This window comes from Phalacrocorax carbo, chromosome 9 (assembly GCF_963921805.1).
Source record: "Phalacrocorax carbo chromosome 9, bPhaCar2.1, whole genome shotgun sequence".
NCBI classification, from domain to species: domain Eukaryota; kingdom Metazoa; phylum Chordata; class Aves; order Suliformes; family Phalacrocoracidae; genus Phalacrocorax; species Phalacrocorax carbo.
In genome coordinates, this window is record NC_087521.1 from 28,522,124 (window position 1) to 28,544,638 (window position 22,515).

The 22,515-nt window shown below is 43.4% G+C and overlaps 1 protein-coding gene across 2 annotated transcripts; it reads right to left on the reverse strand.

Moving 5' to 3' along the window:
* TMEM179 (transmembrane protein 179) lies at positions 1-18,628 on the reverse strand. 2 transcript variants are annotated; one of them, XM_064460886.1, is made up of 5 exons: positions 18,236-18,628; positions 14,447-14,584; positions 12,823-12,901; positions 9,720-9,902; positions 1-2,239 (listed from the first exon to the last, which is right to left on the reverse strand). In XM_064460886.1, the coding sequence occupies exons 1-4, from the start codon at positions 18,535-18,537 to the stop codon at positions 9,723-9,725; spliced, it is 699 nt and encodes a 232-aa protein (XP_064316956.1). In that variant the 5' UTR covers positions 18,538-18,628; the 3' UTR covers positions 1-2,239; positions 9,720-9,722. The 2 variants fall into 2 exon arrangements, with proteins under 2 accessions (XP_064316956.1, XP_009511869.2); XM_009513574.2 differs by having other exon boundaries at positions 1-9,902.
* Between the last annotated feature and the right edge of the window lie 3,887 nt (positions 18,629-22,515).

Consider the following 22,515-nt stretch of genomic DNA (forward strand, 5'->3'; position numbering starts at 1 on the left):
TTGACTTTTCAAATAATTTATTTGTATATATCACCAGATCATAAAAAGCTAATGCACTGTCCAGCAAAAAGCATCAATATATAAAACACGTTAACTCATTATCAGTAACACTAGAGTGTATCACTTATACTGAACCCATTCCAGGTCCTACTAAAGCCAAAGGAAACTTTGTCAGTGACTCCATTAGCAGAAGGATTGGACTCAGCATTATTTGCTACGTGTTTACAAAGGACTATATTAAAATGCTAGTAAAAACTTCCCTTTAGAGACTGTATCAAAACAATAATAAACCTCACTCAAATTCTGTTTCTGTCAAATGCACGCAATTAAAGCTCCAAATCAGCAGTTATTACATTGCAAAAGACCATACAAATCAAGAGACATAATATTCAAAACAGACCAGTCTCTACCCTCAGCTTGTGTGGACTGGCATGGCTCCAGTGTGGCTCACAAAGCTAAGCTACATACAGCAGCGAAGGATTTGTCCCTCTACTGCTTTCAGTGGTAAAACAAATTACGAAAAAGTATTCAGTTTTGTCCCCAAATACCCGTGATGCAAGGACCTCTTTAGCAGCATAACACAATAGTTAATCTAGACTGATAAAGCTTTTCCCATGTGGCTGTGAGAGACAAATGTGTAAGTCACTGGACGTACATTTCGCAGAGGCTGAAATGCTTTCAGGCTCTGCACTGACCTACAAGCAAGAAAGATCTGCTTCAGATCTTTGCAGGTGGTACCGCAAAAAATCCCCAAACCGTTTAAAACTATGGGTGTTAAAGAGCTCCCTTCAGAAATGGCAAGTCTACAGAGATTTGGGAACAGTATTTCTTTCCTGGCACAAGCCACAAGCTGCACAGTGTAAAGGGCCAGCTATGGGGTATCTGGATCTGCCAGCATGGAAAGAAGAGGTTTCCAAAGCAGACCCTGCAAACTTGGTGGCAATGCCAGCACCTTTACACTAGATACCTGCACAGCTGACACAGGTGGCTCTCTCCAGAAGCTGAGTTTAAGCAAACACATACTTCAAGGATATGCTCTGCAGTTGTGAAGCCATGGGAGAAGGCTGGGGCTGAGCGGGCCAAGCAAAGGCTGAAATCGGTGTCAGCTGCCAGTGCAGGCACTGCCATGCTGTATCACTCACATCACAGCCTGAAAGCCAAAATCCCTCCTAGCAAATACACTAACCTTTCTCCCCACTACCTATTTCTATTTTGATTTACGGCATTCTCCTGTCCCCCTCAGCAGTCCTTGTCTCTAGTAGGAAGAGACATGAGAAATAAGGCCCGATCATCTTGATGGCAATAAAACCCTCCGTGAAGTTGTCAGGAATGTTTTTGGAGATTAAAGGGTCCAGGGGAAGGAGATGTCAGTGGAACTAGTTTTTTGTAGTTGCTTTGTTTCGTTTATAAACCTTCAAAAACCTCTTAGGAATGTACTTCAGATCACAATATATTGATTTCTCAATTGCATAGCTTGGGCTGAAAAATAGCAATAGTTTAATTCAGAAAGTATTTGACCAGAATTGCTCTGATACCATCAGTCTGCACCGGCTGCAGACCCCAGTGTGGTGGTCCTCCCCTGGAAGCATGCTCTCCATCACGGAGCTTCTCAGCATCATTTAGCAAAAGAACCGCTTGCAACTCTGGAAGACTGTGGTTTCAAAAGGAGGCTGTTAGCACCTTTTGAAGTTAAATGTTGAACACTCTTTTAACAACGACCATTAAAACTGTTGCAGCAGCCTAGAAAGTGGAAAGGGTTAACTGATTAAATCAAGATCCAGTGTGTTGCAGGAAGATGAGCTCCATTTCAGCCACAAACTGCTGGACTTCAGAGCGTTAACAGGGAACAATAATTCCCTATGCTGCAGGAGTGAGCGGGGGAAAGCTCTGGACTGTGTTATATGGGATACCATGACAGATGATTTTTCAAACATTTCCCCACATTAAAATCTATGGTTTAACATAGCACTCATCTAACGTCACCAGGTTCCTTGAGGGTCTGTTGGCACCAGCCTTGGGAACCTCCTAGAGCAACATGTCACCCGAATCAGGCCTGGCTTATGTAAAGGGAAGGGTTTGACGCCATAGCCCTGGGAGCCCAAGTAAGAAAAGGGAAAATCTGCCACACTCTCTCTTATTTTTTGACAGAAGGTAGTTTTCCATAGGAGCTGCAATTTTTCTCACATGCATAAATACTCTTCAGAATCTGTATACAAGCTGGAGTCAAACTTGCCCAAATCTGGGAGGGAATAAGAGGAAAATAAGAAGCAGATAAAGAGCAGTTTTGTCACAACTTTTTACTCACTTGTGTGAGAAATTACCCAAGAGGTCAACAGCAATGATGACTATTCATTCCCATCTCCCTGCAGGTTGTCTCAACCCTCACTTTACATCATAGTCAGGTGGAAAGGGGGAACAAAAACTTCTCAAATTGGGTTTCCACCATATACAAATAATTCAAGCTGTTTCAGTGAGCAGCTCTTCCTGCCAAGTACTTTGTCTCCTTGACAAACACTACAACCACCAGGCTAAAATATTTTTATTTAGGAATTTCAAACCATGTAGAAAAGCTCCAGCAGGAAGATTTGAGGGGGATCCAGGATAACACCAAGGTGGAAGCATTTGCCATGGAGATGGAGGCTTGTGTCTCCCAAGGCAGAGAGGGAGACTAAACCTGTGCCTTGCAGCTACCTGCCAGCAGGGAGGGCTGGGGAAGGACTGTTACAGTCATTTTAACAAGTAGGTCATTGTTTTCTGCTACCCTTGTGAAATGCAGATTTTCAGGTAACATATAACCTTCCATGTCTAAGAAATCACAGTTGCTGGCTTTTTGGTTTGGGGGGGATGACAAAGCAGTGTTTGAACAATCAAAAGGGCTGTTCACACACAGAGCCCTTCTTGGGTGTCTATGCCCATTTTTTAGGAATGAGAATCTGACAGGATGCTAATAAGAGTTAAATCCTAAATCTTTTAGCTATCTATGAAAATAGAATTTAGACTCTTACATGGGTTCAGTTCTTTAGGCTATCCTGTGCAATAACAGTTCAAGCAGTTACAGCAGCTATGAGAGGTAGAAAAGTTTAAGCACTCAGGTGAATACATTCATTAATCTATGTTTGCAATAGCAGTTCAATTACACTCTTTGGCATAGCAAAAGAAACTAAAGAGAAAGCATTGCTATGTAAATATTTTTCCCAGCAACAGAGTGGAAAGATGCTATCAATTACATGCCTGCACTGAAATAAGCAGTACTCGCTATATATCTGAAGTAAATTGCTGTCTAACATCTCAGAAACAAATGTTAAGTTTTCTGAGAGAGTGAAGTTGTGTTTTTCCTTTCTACGTCAGGAGCACATCAAAGTCCTGTCTTCTATGCAGTTGTTAGATTCATAAATTATTGGGCAGAATTTTGTCACTTAAAAAAAAAATCAAGTCTCATATGTGTATTTGTGTGTATTAAAATACAGCTTAGGTTAAGTTTCCTCTTCCTTGTGGAGGACAGAAATAGAAACATGCACTTCAAGGCATTAGGACCATGAACAGAAATAATTCTAAAACAATTTCAGTGCTCACAAACCTATATGAGTGTTTTCTTACTGCCTGCAGGTGTGGAAACTAGCCAGGCAAAACCTGCCTATCTTCCCAGATTGCTGAAGCATAAGGAAAGGATATTCATGGTCTCCAAAGCAAACATTACAATGAGAAAAAAATGGACTATTTCCATCAGCAAAGGAAATGGTCTGAGGCACAAAGTTAGGATCGGGACACAGACAAGATTCCCAAAAGCTCAAGGATGTTCACACCCTTCTTCAATTTAGAAGAAAAGACAAAAGTTCTGTCAAAATCCAGATTGGTTTGTCACAAAGTACTGTAAGTCTTACCAGTATGAATGGCTGTCTGGACTGACTGTTAAATTTATCATTTAAATAGTGAAAGTGATTTTACATGCAATTTATTTGAGGGAGATAAAAGCCACATTCACCCAACACCAGGTTTGTATGTACTTTATTGCACTGAACAGTTTGCAGCTGGCATCCACTCTGAACGTGCACATTTGATATTGCACTTTCTGAGACCCATCATGTAGATCGATGTATGATTAGAGGTTGTGCAGAAACCCTGTTTCCAGCATAAAGCCTGTACAATGGCCTGTGGCTCACACTTCCCTAGCAAGTGGACCCCATGTTCTGCACCCAGCTCAGCCTGAAGAGACTCCTATGCACATCTCCCCTCAGGAGATGGTCTCCAACCATCACCCTAAGGACAAAGTTGCATGAGGTGCAAACAATTGAGATTGGACCAATATGCAACAAAGACGAAATGATTCTGGAGGACAAATGAAGGTGAAGCATGGCTTCATATCTCACCGATGAGAGCCTTCAGGTGTCCAGGGAAATCTTAGGTGTCCTCCCTCAACTAGTCATGCGTTTCACATACGACAACCCTTGCACCAAGAAACCCCAAAGATCTCAAACCAGGAATCACTTTGTCCAGTTAAGCCCTACATTTCAGGGAATAACACAGCCTAGGGCATTCTAACCTGCTATTTATACTGGGGATTTAGAAGAAAATACAGGATGTTTTCTAAAGGTGAGTTTTCAGCTTACTTTAAATGCAGAGGGTTAGATTGGTTAGATCCTCAGACACAATAAATCAGCTTAGCCCTTCTGTCCCTCATGAACTACACACTAACTTGCTACACCAAAAATCTGCTTGAGTTTCTTCAACAATTAAGACAATAAATAAATTTTCAGATTAATTCTCCCATCTAAACTCCTGCTACTAAATAACTGTATTCTAAATACACCTTCTTCCCCTTTGTCACCTTATCTTTTCTAACACTAAATAAATCACTCTGACAAAAGACATGCTGTCTGTTTTCAGCCAGAATATTGTACTGTGTTGCAGAAGAGTATGGTCTGGCAACCGATTGATACTCCTATCAAAATGTGTTCTGTTTGTCACCTTCAAGTCTGTATTTTAAACTAATTAATAACAGGACCATGTTCATGTCAGGGTCACTGGTCATTTAGGAGTTCATGGTGCAGAATTCCTGAATCAGGGGAAAAGTACCCCTTGCTCATGCAACATAACTGTAAAGTGTGTACTCCTTTTCCTTGAAGCTCTGCTTTTAACCTGAATATTACATAGATTAAATCAACGGTTTTACTGTGGCGATGAGGTAAGGCCTTTAAGGTAAGTGTGACTCTCTGTTCCTAATGGAACTAATAAAACTAACATCGGGACATTACCCAGAGATACAGGAGGAGTTGAAACATCTGCAAACCGCCATTAGAAACCCATTTCAGCCTTTTGGAGGTTGTGCACCGGCCAGTGCTTTCCTACTCTGCTCACATCACGTCCACCTCTGAGTATCACAGCCTATGTATCATTGCACAGATATTAATACTAAGAAAAAGGCAACGTAGAAAGTTAAGGCAACCTAACAACTACTCCGACCTAAGCTGACTGTTAAGAGAAGAGCCTATATCCGTACCACAGAAGAGCAGTGGAATTCTTTCTGGCATACATCTGTGTGCATTGTACAAACAGACATACACCACCTCCCTGACACTGAATGATTTCATGGCAAGGTCTGCATACTCAAGCATCCACCACTGGTTATTGTAACAACCAGTTTTCTAAGGGACCATAGAAACACTGCCAGAGCTCGCATGTGTCCTTCAGTTTTTAAAGTAAATCATCATGTGCTTATTTTTGTGATTCCTATTGAATGTTCACAGCTGAAAGACGCCTCATAAATTAGAGGGATAAGAAGTTATAAGCATTTGTGCCTTCATGATGAAATTCTATTCAGAAAAATGGCTTCAATTGTTTATCCATTATAAAAATAATAATGAACAGCACTGATTTAAAAGCTCAGATGACACGTTAGCTCAGATTTTTCTAACCCAATGTGGACTGCTGGCAGGGAATTGTCAAAAATTAACCACAGATAGTAGCTAGGAATATATTCGATTTAACAGAATAAACGTGTGGTAACATCCTGGTGCCTCAGAAAGCAGCATCCAGTTGCATTTGACCAAGTAAGGCTCTCCCTGCATTACTAGCAATTTTCACAGGCCAAAACAAAGGCCTTTTGACTGTGGTTTTAGCATCACAGGGAACACAGTGACTAAACAACTGCATCCCATGATCTCCACTAGAATGGTTCACAGCTTAGCAATGGCCAGCAGCAAGAGGGGCAGCATGGGAAAAAACCACAAAGCATTTTTGCTTTCTACCATATGACAATAAATAAAGTATAAATACCACACAAGGTTCTAGTTCTTTGAATACACCTCTTGCTAGCGTGTTCACAGAGGCCTGCTTTTGGAGATGGCAAATAAAAAAAGGCATCGAAATATCACAGAAATGCAATATCTGACTCAGAGAAACTCCTACTGCAGCCGCACTCTGCACTGGTTGGCAATGGATGACTAAAAGCAGAGGTCAGAAATGTGCAAAAGAGACGTATGTGAGCGAGAGTATAGGTAGGTATGTATATATGAGCGTACCAATAATACTGCTATTATAACACATTTTCAGCTTGGCATCGCCACGTTGGCCTGAGTGTCCAAGCTTTAGGAGAAGAGGTTGCAGAAAGATAAATGCAAACACAAAAGCCCAAGTGGGTCCAATAACTGGGCCTGGCATGATACTGTTCCTCCCCTCAAGTCTGCTGGAGAGCTTCTCACTACCCCCTCTGCCTTCTCACCTGCCCAGTGTCTTTCTTCAAAACTAGATTTGCTTTTAAGCATCTCTGATGCCTGTAAGCTGCATGCCAGACCCCACCTGGTCAAGTGAGGGAAGCTGGGTAAAAGAGACTGGGATGCATGTGGGACTCAAGGAAGAGCTTCAGCCTCTTTTTACTTTGCATGCCAACTCCAACAGCCAAGATGCTTGCATTCATGGGCACTGAACTGTAACTGGGGTTAGAATAATTCACCCAGGTAAATGAATAAGAGAGGCTAAGCTTTGATGCCAAAGTTAACAGGTGAATCTGTACATATACTTGTGTTGGGCTGGACTTTCCAAAGGTTGAAGTGAGGTATTTCATTCCTATCAACTTTTACTTCAAGGTGGGATCCTGGCTGCCCCAGGTACTTTAAAGATCCCATTTTTTGTCTGTTGAGCTGTAGAACAATGAATCATAGTGTCAGGGAAACGTGTCAGTGTCAGTGCTACTGAAAATGCTAAAAAAAAAGTCAGAGAGAGTAGAAACGCCAGGACCAGTGTTTACTGCTTCTTATGGAAGGGGAAAGGAGGAAAAGACCCAAGACAGGTGAAAAGAGAGGTAGAAGAGAACATGAGCTTCCGATAACCTCACTGGTGAGCAACATCTTCCTCCTCCTCAGAACCAGAGACAAGGCTTGAGCCCTGGTATCTCAGAGCAAGGACGAGGAGGAGACACTTGCTATCTTCTGCCACCTGGTTCTTCAAATTCCCAGGCAAGATGCGGAACAGTGGTTCCAACCCATACATTACTTCAGCCTAAGCCTGATTTGGCACATACATAAAATATATTATACAAAGCAGCAGCATGATTCTATGTGAGGATTAAGGCATGCACTGAAGTAATTTGGGGTAAGAGGCATCACTGCTGAATCCAGTGAGGCTGGAAGAAGTAGTGTCTTTTACAGTTGGAGAAACAACTGGGGAGACATAGGAAATAGGCTAACTTTCAGGGCTCAAGCTCTTCTTCAGGGTTTGAAGGGGAATGTCATGCCCTGGCAAAGAGCTTACGTACCTGCAAGAATGTATCTCTTATTAGACCAAATGGGTAAAAAAAAGATACTCCAACAGTCCTGATCTCTGAATTTTAAATTGATATTAACTGACTTGATCTCTGATTCTCTTTTCCAGAAATCCTCCTCTGATATTAGTTCACAACTACAAAAAAGCCTCTGCTGTAAGCTTTCAAAGGAATTGCATTCCCTTGTGGACAGAAATCATGCTGAAATGCAAGATCTCTTTACAGACAGCTGTTGCCAGCTAAGGGCTATAAGTGATGTTCACAGGACCAGCTCACTGCTTACAGCCCATAGAGGTTTTTTTCCCTAAACCTATGAGAACAGTTTGGCTGTTAAATATAATGTTAGATTTTATGCCCTAAATGCTTACAAATTCAGGGATTTGTTATGACTTCAAATTCTGTTTCAACCAAACGCTGAAGCAGGTACTTAACTTCAAGCACCAGATAGTCCCCAGAAGACAACAGTAAATCTATATGGTTGTGCTAGCCCCAGGCTTAAGCTCTGATGGGGTAGAAATAAGTTGTCTTCTCTCCCCAACCTTCTTATTTAACAGGCAATATAGATACACATGGTTTGCACTTGTGTTGCAATAATTTGAGTCTCAACTCAAAAACAGCTGCCACAGGCAGTGTCTGTGTACTCACAAAAATCCTTCTTCAACCTGAACTTAACTGCTTACCTAAGTTTTCTGCTGAATTAGGGTCTTCTGTGCAATGTGTACTTAGGGATATCTGCCTAACTGTAGTACAACTTATTTTCTCTGCCATGAAAAACCCACACTCATCAGAGTGACTCTCCTTAATTATCACATCTACTTCTTTCCTCAAACATCCACCTTACCTGTTGAAGCACTGGCCAAGCAAAACCGAATGCAACAACCGAGTCACTACTGAGCTTTGTGAAAATAACAGTTACTCTCCCTTTTCAGAGCAAAATTCATCAGCCCTGGAACTCCTGCCCATGAGTTGGGAGAAAGGACCCATTCAGCACTGAACTACCTATAAAATAACTCAGCTGTTCGAACTCCTTGCTACGTTTATAGATATATAGAGCTACCTACAATACAAATGTTTACAGTAGTTTTGCAAATAAATATCACAAGTAAATTCTAGCACTCAAAACTGAATAGTATACAATGTTATGGACCAAGTTACATTTATAAAAGCACAAGCATTATTACTATCTATTCAGCCTAATATCTTAATATGCAAGCTTCAGCAGTTGCTAGCTACACTACACTTCAGGAGTCATAACAAATGTTGGTCATGCCGAAATCTAAGAAGAAACAAAACCACAAAAAATCTCCACCATCATTCCAAATGATGACAGATACTGTAATAATATAGTGGTTCAATGAAATTCATCAAAACTGTCCAATATTAAATATCAACTCTGGAACACAGGTCCCTATGTTCTAAATGAACTCCAAATCAGAGCAGGAGCAACAGGGTTGTCAGGACTATGTCCACACATAGCAAAGCAGAGACAGCGAGAACCTGCACCTGGACCAGAGCTGAAATTACCCAGAATAAAGAGACAATAGGGGCAGCTTTACTGGCAAAAGGGAGGAGAGGGAGAGAAGAGGGACTGCACACAGCTCCAGTTACAACTGTTGTTGCAAAATAGTTTGAAGAAATAGCCTGGTCTCGCTAGCACAGTCCTCAAAAATGGCCCCTTCCCTGAAAACCAGTATTATCACATAGGAGCTCTGCTGGCAAGAGCAGGTTAGATTGTAGCTGCACAGCACAGAAAGTTTGCTGTGGCAATGGCACATGGGGCCGTTTGTTCTCTGTATCCTAATATAAATACTTCTGCCAACAATTTCTTAGGGAGGAAGTGGATGATTCAGAAGTACATCTCCTTTTAGGGAAGAAAAGATCCTGCACACTCAATACCCTGACTCAACTTCAACTCACACTACTGAAGAATAAAATCTAGATCCTGCTCTGGAAATTTGCTTACACTTTAGATCATGCCACTCTTCTCATCTTGCAAAGAGGTTCGTGAAGAGGATCTTCCTAGCAACAGCTCCTTCTCATGGATCAGACTATCTAGCAGGTCCTCCTGTCTGTAGTTGTGATAAACCTTCAGGAAGGCCAGAATGGTAATTCCCAGCCAAGTCAGCCAGGCAGCCCAGAGACCAAACTAGAGAAGAAAAGAAATGATAAAGAGGTCAGTAATGTATTGTAAAAACAAAGTCAACTCTCTCAGCTGGACCAAAACCCATGGAGTCACACCAAGTCACACCCAGTGAGGTCCTGGCCCCAGTGGTTCTCAACTCTGTCAAGTTATTCCTAACTTAAAAGGAAAAACTCTTTAGGTACTAGAAAAACTGAAGCAAAAATGCATTAAGTACAATAATGAAAAAAAGAGATATGTATAATCCAGGTGCATCCACTGAACTTCCCATACCTGACATTCTGGGTGGCCCAAAACTGTTGGAATTATGTCACTTTTGTTACTTTAGAACTGCAAGATGTTTTAAGACATTTTCCAAAACTTTCTTCCCAACTCCTTTGGGCCTCGCACTACCCCTGGAGAAGTATAAATTTTAAGATATTTATATTCAAAATATTCAAAAATTGTTGAGAAAATCTTACTAATTGAACTGTTACACTCTGAGGTTCACATTAGCATGAACTCAGACCACAAGAAAAACCCACTTCCAATCCATCCATTTCTTGGTGGCTCATTTATACCTGGCATGAGACACGTGGGTTAAAACCTCCGACCTGCAATAGGTTCCATCACTAACTTGTCAGTCTCTCTTGCTTAACTTCATGGAAATAATTACACTTTCATTGGTACAGGTACCTGAATGTTGGCCTCCCTGCCTCAGAGGAGGGTCACTTGTAGTAAGGCTTTCTGGCAGAAATTCCATTTTTTATGATGCCTTTGGCACAGAAACATTAATGGAATTCCTGCATTTCAGTTTTGACATACTGCATTTTTAATTTAAAAAATACAACAATTTAAACACTTCAAGACAGCAATACAGCTGTTTACTTTAACAGCCAATTTAGATAAGCAAGGTCTACTACTTTTTTTAAAGGGAGTTTATGTTCCTATGTATCTTAGGCTCTTTGAAATTCTCTTAAGTATTTCTGCCTGTACTTACAATTATCTCAGTTACCAGTAAAGAATATTTTTGAGTTACTCTATAAACCTTGGAAATAAGAGATATTAATTTTGCTTTATATGACCATATCTAAAGAACTGGAAGATTTGCATTAATTTTTAAGCACCACTTCATTAATGAAATATTTTCTTGAAGGCATTAAGGAATCTGCTACTGCTGTGGTCTTTTCAGCATATTTGATACAAAAGAATCTACATGGATTCAGTCAAGTTCAGTGAAACTCCCAGAGTCACTCTGATGTATTGGAAGCATCTGAATGGAGGAAAGTGGACAGAGATGGGGTCTGTGTGAATGCGTCTGTGTGTTTGTACATGCACACATATATGTGGAAATATCCAAAGCTTTAATTAAGCTTCCTGTTCTTCCCTTTTAGTTTTTATCCAGAGCCTGATTTGTAATTTTTAATTGTCAGCAATCCCGATATTTCATTCAGACCACTGTTTCTAAGTAAAGCCTACTGTAGGAAATTATTGCACTTACAAGGAAATGTTTGCTTTAGCCAGTAAGTCTAGTCTATTCTTGGGTTTTTCTTTCTACTGTTTCAAAGAAACTTATTTGCCCTCTGTAGACTGGCCCATTCTCATGCCTTCATCCACCTCTGCTTGACACACCCTGGATATCAGAAGACAATGATGCAGGATTTTGTTCCCTGCTTGGTCCTTTTTTCAAACAGTCACAATCAGGATTCACTTTGACACTACCAGGTTCAGCTTTTGAAGCCAAACAGTGTTTCCCTGGAGCTGTTATGCTCCCAGTCTCCTCATACATGGGCATTTGCGGAGCTTGGAGGCTGCACCTTGCAGGCTAGTTCTACCCAGGAACATCTAAAGGGATGTGGATCAGTGTGGGGAGCTGGAACCGATGGCTTGAGCTGATCTTTCTACTCTGTGATATGTTAATTCTCCTTCAACTGAAGTGCTTTGTGCACGGACCTTGTCTTTCAGGCGTAGCTTCCTGTCTGAGAAATGCCTTCTCTGGCATATGGATTACAAACTGTCCATCCTGAGATCCCATGAACTCAAAGCTATAGACAAATAACAGGTTTACTTCTGCTACCCGCTCAGCAACTGGCAGATTAGGAGGTAATGACAAATTCTACAAAATACAGCCTGGACCTTGCGCTAGCATGCTATAAAGGGGTCACTTTTATGACATATTTCTATCCTACATGCGGGTATGTCTGAGATGGGTGTCTAGATGCCAGTGCTGGCAATGAAGACACAAAACTATCTTGTGTCCAAGAGGCACAGTTACCTTCAAGGAGTGCCCCGGCAAGCTAATGCCTCTTCCCACGTGGGACAATATAAGCACGTGTATGGGCACAACCCTGCATGGATGGGGCTATCCTCCTTGCAGAACTAATACGTGCTCACATGCACAAGTGCTCAAGTCCCAGTGTTCACTGACTTTGAGTGTTGACTTAGAGGCAGCACATTCAATAGAAAGGTCTGACAGCCTCAGAGGTCTAATTTTCAAGATTTATCAGAAAACAGCCCTATCTAAATGACAGCAACCCTTAGTTATTTTCAGTGGACTGTGTTTACATGGGCTCAGGCAATCTCAGACAAACTCATGGAAGGCAAGGTAATAATCCCATCATTTGGTGCAGGTCAGACATTATTCTGAACAGCAATGAGGAACTCCGGGTCACATTGCAACATGTTTTGCAACATTTGCAGAGCTCATCCTTTGGAGAAACCATAAATTTTCCATCATGAGTAGCAAGATCAGTGTCAGAGTCAGGTTTTGACGTGTCCACATTCAAATGCAAATCTGCCCTTCACTGTCATCCTGATTCAGCACTTGTGGAAATCAGTGGAAATGTTCCCATTGATTTCAGAGGATGGTAGTTCAGCTCCAGCAATCCCAGATCAAGGAGCAAATGGTAAATGAACTGGAATAGAACCATGACCTAGTCCGACCTACCTGTGCAATAGCAAACTGGTCATAGAAAGCAGAGTTTTCTAAGTTCAGTTCAAGGTCTATATCCTGTAACTCTTCACAGCTATCCAAGGAAGGCATTTGGGAGGGGGAAAAAGAAAATTATTTCAGAGATTCCAAACAGGCAAACATAAAATGAAGTAACACCTTAAATGTGTTTCAATAAGTCAACACAGCATGTTCTATCAAAAGATATTTAAGTTATTGGAGTAACCAGGTTGCTTGCCAATCTTATCTAAAACTAGGCTGAGAGGTGCATGTAATTACCCTCTTTAAAAGAAAAGAATGAATAATTGTGTAACTGATAACACCAATTTTCCATAAATGGAACTGCAACAGTTATTATGAAAACAGTATACTTAAAACCCTCCTCTCCCGCTGCCCCCAAGCCTCCCACATATATGCATCTGGCATCACCCCAGGTTGGTTGCTTCACCCCTCAATGAAACAAAGCATACGAGCCTCCATTACCTTTTGAGTTCATCAGGAAAAGCCTCAGAAGAAGGGCTTGTGTGGGTGTTTTTGTTTCGGTTGCTCCAGCAAGGAGACGGTACTCTGATGGTAAAATAGAGGCTGCCTACAGATTTTACAAATAACTTGGACTTTTACTGGTGTGAAAAAAAATCCCAGGATTTTGAGGTTGTCTTTCTAGCTCTTGGTTGATTTCTGCAGCCTCTTCTCTCTCCTTTTCAGTGCTGTTGGTCATCTTGGGTTCTTATCCGAATATTCGATTAGGTGTTTTTTGTAATAAAACTTTTAACCGAATATTCAAATAATTCAATTAATCGTTGCAGCCCTAAACAGAACATTTACTATGGCATTTTACAACATATGACAATGTGCAACATAAATGTATGTTTTAAGTAGTACATTTATTCAATATCATATGACATAAAATGTCGCTTTCTCCTCTCTGTTCATTGTTTTTTATTCATAGGAAAAAATCTACCTCAACTTATCATGTTTCTTATAAGGAGCGTAAGCATCGTGGGATACAGTAGCTCATTTCAGGAGCTATACATTTTGTGCACTGTAAGAAAGTATCAATCATCTGTACTTTGCACTTACAAAGTACTTTCCATTCTTTGGCTCTCAGGGCACCCACAGAACTGCTATGAGGTGTTTTACACCACTTTTTGGATGACGGTGCATTGTGGCACAAGCAGGCTGAGTGACTTGCCTGCTGTCACACAGTGGGTCGGTGGCAGAGTCAGGACAGCAAGCCAGGAGTCCTCATTCCCAATCCCCTGCCCTGCTCACAAGACCACACTCCCCCCATTCTTACAGACTTTCCAAATCTAGCTCTCCTTTGGAAATGAAAATTTTTAAACTAATGGATTTCTTTTGCATATGATTGTGACTCTTAAACACTTAAAGAGACTATGGAATGCCATGGAAACTGTACTTTTCTTTGTGGGGAACTAAATGCAAAAAAAAATGTTTCATTTGCTTTTTTTTGTTCCAGATGAAAAAATCTGGATATCTACATTACAGATGCCTTCTCCCCATTGCTCACCTTGCGTGTAATAACTACAGTTTGTAACACCATTGTTCATTCGTGCATATATGAAAAAAAAAAAAAGAAAAAAATGTATTCTTCAATACTAACCTATTTGGCATGCTTCCTTTTTCGGTAATTGCATCACACCACATGTTAAATCCTACACTCACTATAGTGCTAGCAATAAAAGTGATAAACACCACAAAGGCGCTGATCAGCAGATTCAGGAAGGCATAAAAGAAAGAGCTGCAATAAAAAGGAAGAAAAATGTAACTCATAAACAGCTGAAACACAACATCAGCAGCCTCTTTAAGCAGCATACACTGGGCACAAAGATATCAGTTTCCATAGGAAACACATCTGCTTTAATTAAGAGCACCTAATACATTGAAAAACTATGGATTATGATTTTAGGTCACATTATGTTCATTTGTAAGTGCTTTTGATTTTGATGGGGTTTTTCACCATAAGAAGATGGGCCTTTAAATCATAAATACTAAGTGGCAATTGTTCATACACAGCATGGCTTTCATTAGCTGTAATGATGAAAATCACCATTGTTAAAATAAATGTCATTAGCTCAAATTATATAGTAACTGGAGCTAAAATTATTTCATGACTAAAGTGATAATTGGGACAAAAATTGCCTAGGAGAGGGAAACTAAAAATAAAACAACACATACTGATAGCTATAATTATTTTAAGCAGTGTAACACAAGGTGTGATGGCAGCATCATAGGACACGAATCTCAGTTTTATGGGCAATTTGCAGAGCAGGCCAGCTTCTCCTGGGACTTCTCTGGCTTTGGCGTTAGTATGTTATTTCTGCCAGCTGAATGTCAATTTACTTCAGCCCCGTTATCTCTGCCCAACCAGGGCCAGCCCTAGGCACATGCTGTGTTTGTTCTGGTAGGGGGTGGGATTCTTACAGTAGTTCCACAAGGCCAAGGAATTTTCTACTCCTCTTCCAGCCTCACTGCTTAACTCTCCCCTCTAATTCTAGCTAGTGAAAACTTTCTAAATCTTTTCTCACTCATCTGACCAAGTCCTTCACTACTTGAAACTGCTCTAGGTGGCATCTAGATAGTCTCATTATCTAAAAACTGGACATATACACTAGATCAGAGAAAATCCGGCAATTTCAAGAGACAGGTCATCCTATTCAGGTGGGTGGTAAGGATGAATATTATGAATTTCCCACCAGTGCCGCTCTCATTATGCTGAGGATAGGAAGCTACTCACCCCAGAGAACAAAACCCCAGTAATTTCTTTTCTCTGCTGGCTCATTTAATGAAAAGCCGAGAGGCATTTTGAGTCAGTGCTTGAATGCTGGGAACACTTTGGGCTGGTCAATCCTAATTTGTACAGGCTATACACAGTGAGGTATATGTGATCTTAGGAGGATTTCTTTAAAATGAGATGAGGAAACAGTTACCAGTGGGGTTAGGATATTTGTTTCTGGGCGGAGATGGTTTTATATGGGCCTTCTAGGTTCTCTACACAGTGACAGTCATCCCCTCCCAACACTGAGAGAAAAGTGCCCTTACAGGCTGTAGTGGGAGCTGGATGCCCAGCCACCTGACTTGAGATGAATCCTACTCTTATCCTTTTGCTTCACTGGACTAGATCATCTCACCTCCCTAGAGTGCCAGGGTCACCCATAGAGCAGAGGGAGATGGTACAAGCACACTGCAGTTTTACATGTTCACTGCCCCTATCCTGATTTCACACCTAGCCTAGATTTCATCTCAAATGTTTCTAAAGCCATATCCACTCTGTGCACCTTAGCATGGTGTGCTGGCCTAAGAGGCAGAAAAGACTTGAGCTGTCCACTGAATAAAAACAGAGTTGACACCAGAATTAGTAACAGGTCTAGAAAAGGAACAGTTCGCAGGAGTATTCAGTGGATCATCGCCAGCCCAGGACCTCTAGTCCTCCCTCTACTTCCTACCCTGCAGCACAGAAGAGGTGTCAAGGTCCAGAATCGGCCCTTCCACTGAGAAAACAGGGTTGAGTGTTGCACTTGATTTGCACCAGGCAAAAAGTAATCATCACCATGTGCTGGAGGTTCCTCAGGCCAGGGCATCCTGGCAGAGAACTGAGCTAACTGGGCTCCCTACGTCACCTATTTTTTTGCTTAGATCAGAATTTCAAGCTACACATTCCAGATTGAGTGGATACCCTGTAATGATAAATCCTTACACTCAAAGTATAAATCACTTTGCAATCCTAGCAGTAAAGTATCTGAGTTGTACCTCTACCTTTCAGCTGAGCTGAATAGTCCCAGGCCCAGAGCGTGGCTGGCAGCCAGTACTTGCTCTTCCTACTCCTGCAGGCAGCTGGAGCTCAGTCTGTCCCTGAGGCAAGTGGTGCTGAGACCCTGGTAAGGAGGGGTTTTAGCAGTCCTAACTATCTGACAGCAATCACTCGAAGCCGTTGCACATGAAGGCTGTCCACCTTGCTAGGATGCACAGGGTGCTAACCCTGGCTTCTTCAGGCCAACTCACTCCAGAGCTGACCCAGCAGCAGTGATCCTAAGGGGACCGTTTTTCAGAGGCCTGCCCAACAGTTTTGAACTAAATAGCCACGTTTGGAAGCAGACCAAACATCTGATCCAAATTTCATTATTACAAGCTTCTACTGCTGGTATCTTCCAAAAATTAACCAGTTCTGAACTGCAAAACTGAAAAAAAGCATCTGGATTCAACTAATCCTCCCTCTGTACATATCTGATCACCTGAGGAAGCTGAAAATAAATGTATTGAGTCCATGGTTATATTTAGATCTTGTAAGGCAAGTTTTAATATCAGAATAAGTTTCTGATCTATACTTGCTATAGCATGCTTTAGTACTAGGCAGTTTGAGAGTGGTCAGAAGGAGACAGAGAGACAACGCTGCCAGCCAGTCCCCGGTATTACCAACATCAGGGTGTTGTACAAGCCCAGATGTGTGTAACAGCCACTGACCCAGGAAACCTACAATCCAAATAGACCTAGACACAAGTGATTTACCCTTGGCATGGTCTCTAAACCATGGGGAAATGGCTTTCCTAGTCTAGCCCGCCAGCAATGCCTGCTCCTGCCTTCCCATCTCTGTGCAGCTGGATGCCTGGAGGGCCCTGGCCCTGTAGCACCCACAGGCTGGGTTACCTGTGCCAGGGGCTCTACCTAAGGTGGCAGGACAGGCCACCAGAGAGCCAAGCACAGAGCACAGTGCTCCAGAGCTGCTGCCTGGACCACCAAGCTTCTCAGTATTCCTGCTGGGGTCTCATGCCCCTTAGTTTGTCTGAGCATAGTAACCAGCTGCCAGTGCAGCCCTGCAGCTGCTGCAGGGAGTGCTCAGCATTGCTTTCATGTCGTAACCAAGCAATAGTTGTTCTGCGCAGTAGTTGCCATGTCCACCACAATAGCAGGATAAAAATAGAGTGGGACCACCAACTGATCCCTTCTGCCCCCCACGCACAACCATGTTGTTTCACAGTTTTTCAGGCACCCGGTGTACATCCTGGGAAGGCTCCCTTTTGCAGGGACATGTGGTGGAACCATGGCCAGGAGGCATCTGCGAGCCCCAGCCTCCAGCATCGCCAACGGTCCCAGCACCCTCCATGTCCACTGCAGCTGAGCCAGCCAAAGGGCAGTGGGCACATAAAGGTGAATCCAGCCCCCTACCCAAGACCCTGCAGGGGAGCATCCTCCAGAGGTGGCCCTGGACAGAGGTGGGGGTGTACATGATGTGTGTGCAGACAGACACAGGCAATACACTGCCTCACCCCAAACCCCTCTAGGGAGCAGGATGATCTGGATGGTGCAGAGCCCAATGCTTCTTCCCCAGGCTGCTCCCACTTGCCCCAGCCTGCAGGAGGGATGGGCACCTCCTGCCCTCCCCAGGGGTACTTACTCCTCATGCCCTTTGCAGAGGAAGAAGAGGGTCCTCCAGGCCTGCACTGTGGCCAGCAGCAGGGAGAGGAGCCCGGTGAAGATGCTGAAGCGGCAGGCAGCCTCAGGCCCCCACTCCTGCACGGTGAAGCGCTGCCTCTCCACTGTCAGGTTGGCGTTGAGCCACATGCCCTCGGTGAAGAGCAGGCACCGGCCATGAAAGTCGTTGCCATTCTCGGAGAGCGGCACCACCACGATGAAGCTGAAGAGGAAGGCCAGGAAGTAGCAGATGCACTGAGCGAAGAGGAAATTGCTGAGCGCCATGTCCGCAGCTCTGCACAGGCAGAGGGGGGGAAGGCGGGAGGGATGGAGGAGGGAAGGATACAGGAGGGAGGGATGCAGGAGGGAGGGATGCAGGGCGGGAGGGGGGGAGGATGGAGGGATGAAGGGAGGAAGCCTGCAGCAGTAGGGGGTGGGGAGGGAGGATGCGCAGTGCAATGCAATGCAATGCAATGCCTCCTCCAGACACGGCTGCTGCCTCTCCAGCAGTCCGAGCTGCCCCTACTGATGGCTTCAGGGCTTGCGGGGGGAGCACAGAGGAAGAGCTGCTGTGGGGGATCCTTCTTCTTCGGGAAAATCTGGCTGCTGATACGCCCTGGCACCCAGGGGGTTAAATCAGTCCGTGCCTCCCCAGCAGGGCTGGGTACCACCTCTCTCAGTGGGATATCCCCCTAATGACATGGGACACTGATGTCACCCGCATTGGTGGACACAACACACATCCCTCCAGCAAAAAAAAAGAAACAAAACTAACAACAACAAAAAAAACACAACCAGCTTCATCCTGGCTACTGGATCCAAGCAAGTTTTGACCCCAGTTTCTAAAAGTCTGGCCACCAGCCTCAGATGGTGGCAGTAAGGGACAGGGTGTACAGTCACCCCGGGACCTGCAGATTGAGTGGGTTTGTTCCTAGCTCAGCTGGTCACCCCCCACCCCGCCCCACCCCCAACAAGATATTGCAAGTAGCAGCAATGACTTACCAGAAGTGGAATAACTTTTTACAAGCTTTGGTGTAAGTTAGGGGCTGCCCACAGCTGGGATCACCTGCATTGTCCCCTGGCTGGAAGATGGAGTGGGGGGTGAAAGAAAATAACCCCCAGCTCCAACTGGACACTGAGCTGAGAATGGATTAGCACAGCAACGGTACATGCATGGCAGGGACAGTTGCCACTTACCCAATGCCCAGGGGTGAGCATCCACCCTGCTCTGCACCACCAGGGACCAGCCCCCTGCCCTGCACCACGCTTGGAAAGGTGTCAGAGCATCCTTTCAGCTGTAGGACCCAAAACTGCATAGCTAGGATGCAAGAAAGCAAAACGCTTCAGAGGGAGGAATGTAATTTGTACTTATTTCCCTCCCCCAGCACAAAAATCCAAATTAAACTGACTCCAAGCTAGAATTTCCCCTCAATCCCAATTTCATTTTTTCCATCTAAACATGAATTCTCTTTCCAGCACAAAACACTGCAATTCATCTCCGGTTCCAGGTAAAGTAATTTCCTGATCCAATTTCCTAGCCATATCCAGTCTGAGATCAACTGCAGGTCTCAGATCACTTCTTAATCCAGGGTTGTTTCCGCTCATTTTGGGCACTGTGCCACTTCCCAGGTAGTGTTTAGAGGCGCAGATGGGGGACCGAGACCCTGAATAAACTGCACATGTGATTTCAGGCTTGTGTTTCCATTGGGCAACAAGACAATTATTTTTCTATGCTGTTAAGAGGTTACAGACACAGTCCTGAAGCAGGTGCTGGGGGAATTCTCAGAGAAGACATTAATTCAGCTTCACTGTAAATCATTTGTAATCCAAATTATCTTGAAATCTTGCTCTGTCCATTATGGGAAGGTATTTTTGTACAGATCCTGCTTCTTGAATAAAAACTTTTGTCAGTATATATGAAATGTGTCAGGCCATTTTTCTGATCATCAAAAATCATATTTCAATTTTGCAAGATGAGTTATAGAGCACTGACCTGACCCTGTGGGGATATATGTGGACTCCTAAGAGAAAAGATTTCATTGATATTTCAGTCTGGTAATAGAGGAGGAAAGTATATTGCTCTTAACCTTGCTTCCAAGAAGTGCTGGCTTCCCAAAGGGTTTTGTCCTTATCTGGAAGGAAATCAGACCTCGATTGAGCTGTAAAACTTTTTTGAACCACGACACATCAGATTTGCCAGGTGATGTTTTCTGAAGTTAACTTGGGGGGTCAACACCAACATAAAAAGCTCGGTTACTGCTTACGCTGGATCCCACAGAAGGGGCTAGCAGATGCCAAGGGCACTTTGCCTCGGGCAAGCCCAATGCTCACACCTTACCACCAGCAAGCAGAGGGCTCAATTGCAGAGAGTTATTGCAGAGGCGAAACATGAGGGTCACTTGTAGAGCACATAAAGTTGTTTTTGCTGATGAACAAACTCAAGCAAGCATTTATCAGGGAGCTTTAGAAAATACAGTCAGGCATTTGCAAATGTTAACAGACATAAAACAGCTGCATTTAGGAAGCTGACAGCTCCTGAAGCGCAGTACTTGGTTCGATGGAGCGACCACACACTGGAGTGAGCAAAGAGGTAGAAATCAAACCTGCAGCCATCACTCATTTGGCAGCTGCCTGGATTTCTCATACTCTTCTCTCATGTAAATCCTAAAACAAAAATTACTCTAGGCTGTAACTTGGTCTCTGAAATATACAGCTGTTTTACTGGAGTAAATTTGATGGTGTTTTACAAAGAAGACTTAAATAGGCTTAGTTTTCTTAAAATGTTGAAAATGGGGGAGAAAGGCACAAGGCATGTTGAATGATTATTCACTCTTTCTCATACCACAGGGAATGGAGGACATCAAACATACAGGTCAGGCAGAAATTTTGAGACAGTGGAAAAGAAGCACATATTTTACACAGCACATAATTCTTCTGTGGCACTCATCATAGGACACTGCAGAGGCCAAAAATAAACACTGGTTCAAAAAGATATTAGAGAAACTAATGGGAAAAAGCCCATCAAGGGCTGCAAAATACAGAGCTGGGGAAGTAACCTTCAGCTCAGGAAATCCCTGGGCAGCGCGTTGCTAAGAAAGTAGAACCACAAAGTGATCGCTCTGCACTTGCCAGAATCCTCCATTCTTCCCTAAACCAAGTATCTGCTACGTGGTGCCATCTCTGTCTGTCCTTGGAGATCGGATCCTAGGTGAGATGGTCCTTTGGTCTTACCCACCATTTCACGTTCTCATTACAACAGCTGACATTTCTGGCTCCTGCCTCAGCTTTGCCATCCCAGCAGGGAGAGCTGTTCCTCCAAAGCATCCCCCCATACCTTGGCTTCTGTAAATGTCTGTAGGAGGAGGTTACCACTGGACCAGATATGCGGGCAGTGTTTGGTCCCTTTTGCACTGTGGAGGAAGCCAGTGGTGCAGTGCTTGCAGTTGCCCAGGACACAGAAAAGAGATGGACATGGGATGAGAGAAGGCTGCACATTCCCCCAGCTCTGGTGGTGCCAGCACAAGGAGCACAGCACAGATGTCTTCCTACTGCAACCTTACCACAACCAACAGCATCTTGAACAAAACATCCCAGACCTCCTGCCCGCGGCTTGGAGGGACCTTGCTGGCTCCAGGGCACCCACTTGGGCCTTCTGCACGGGAATTGAACTCCCATCACCTGTAGGGAAGAAACCCCAAGGGGACTGTGTGCTGACGTGGGGTTGAAAATGAGTTGCTCAGAGAGGGTGAAACCCAAAGACTGTAAATTCTATTTGCCTGAGAAAAAGTCATAAAAAAACCAAAACAGGCTGCAGGATCAACTGCCATTGCCACCTTAGTGATAAGGAGAAAACCAACCTGGATAAATCAAGATCAGATGTACTGTATTTGCCTGTATTCCCTTCAGCCCCGTATCTCCTTCTAGTAGCCTGGCTAATCCTCTGTAGATCAAGTAACACTGTATGAGTTGGACTGATGTGGAATGACTAATGGGGACTGTGGTTTTGGCTGTGCTGCTCCACGGTCCCTCTCAAGCCATTAATTATGCCATCTGACATGAGCAGTGCTCTCAAGTTGATATTTGTGAGGTAAGTGATGAATTTCCTCTCCTCCTGATAGCTCATTAGGACATGTCTTATTGTGGGAAAATTTGCTGAGGAATTAGTTATTCAGGCAAACCATTGTTGTGAGCAACTTTACTTATTTATATATTTATTTTACCTTGGATATATCATTTCTGTGGTCCAAGAAAAATAATGGCTGC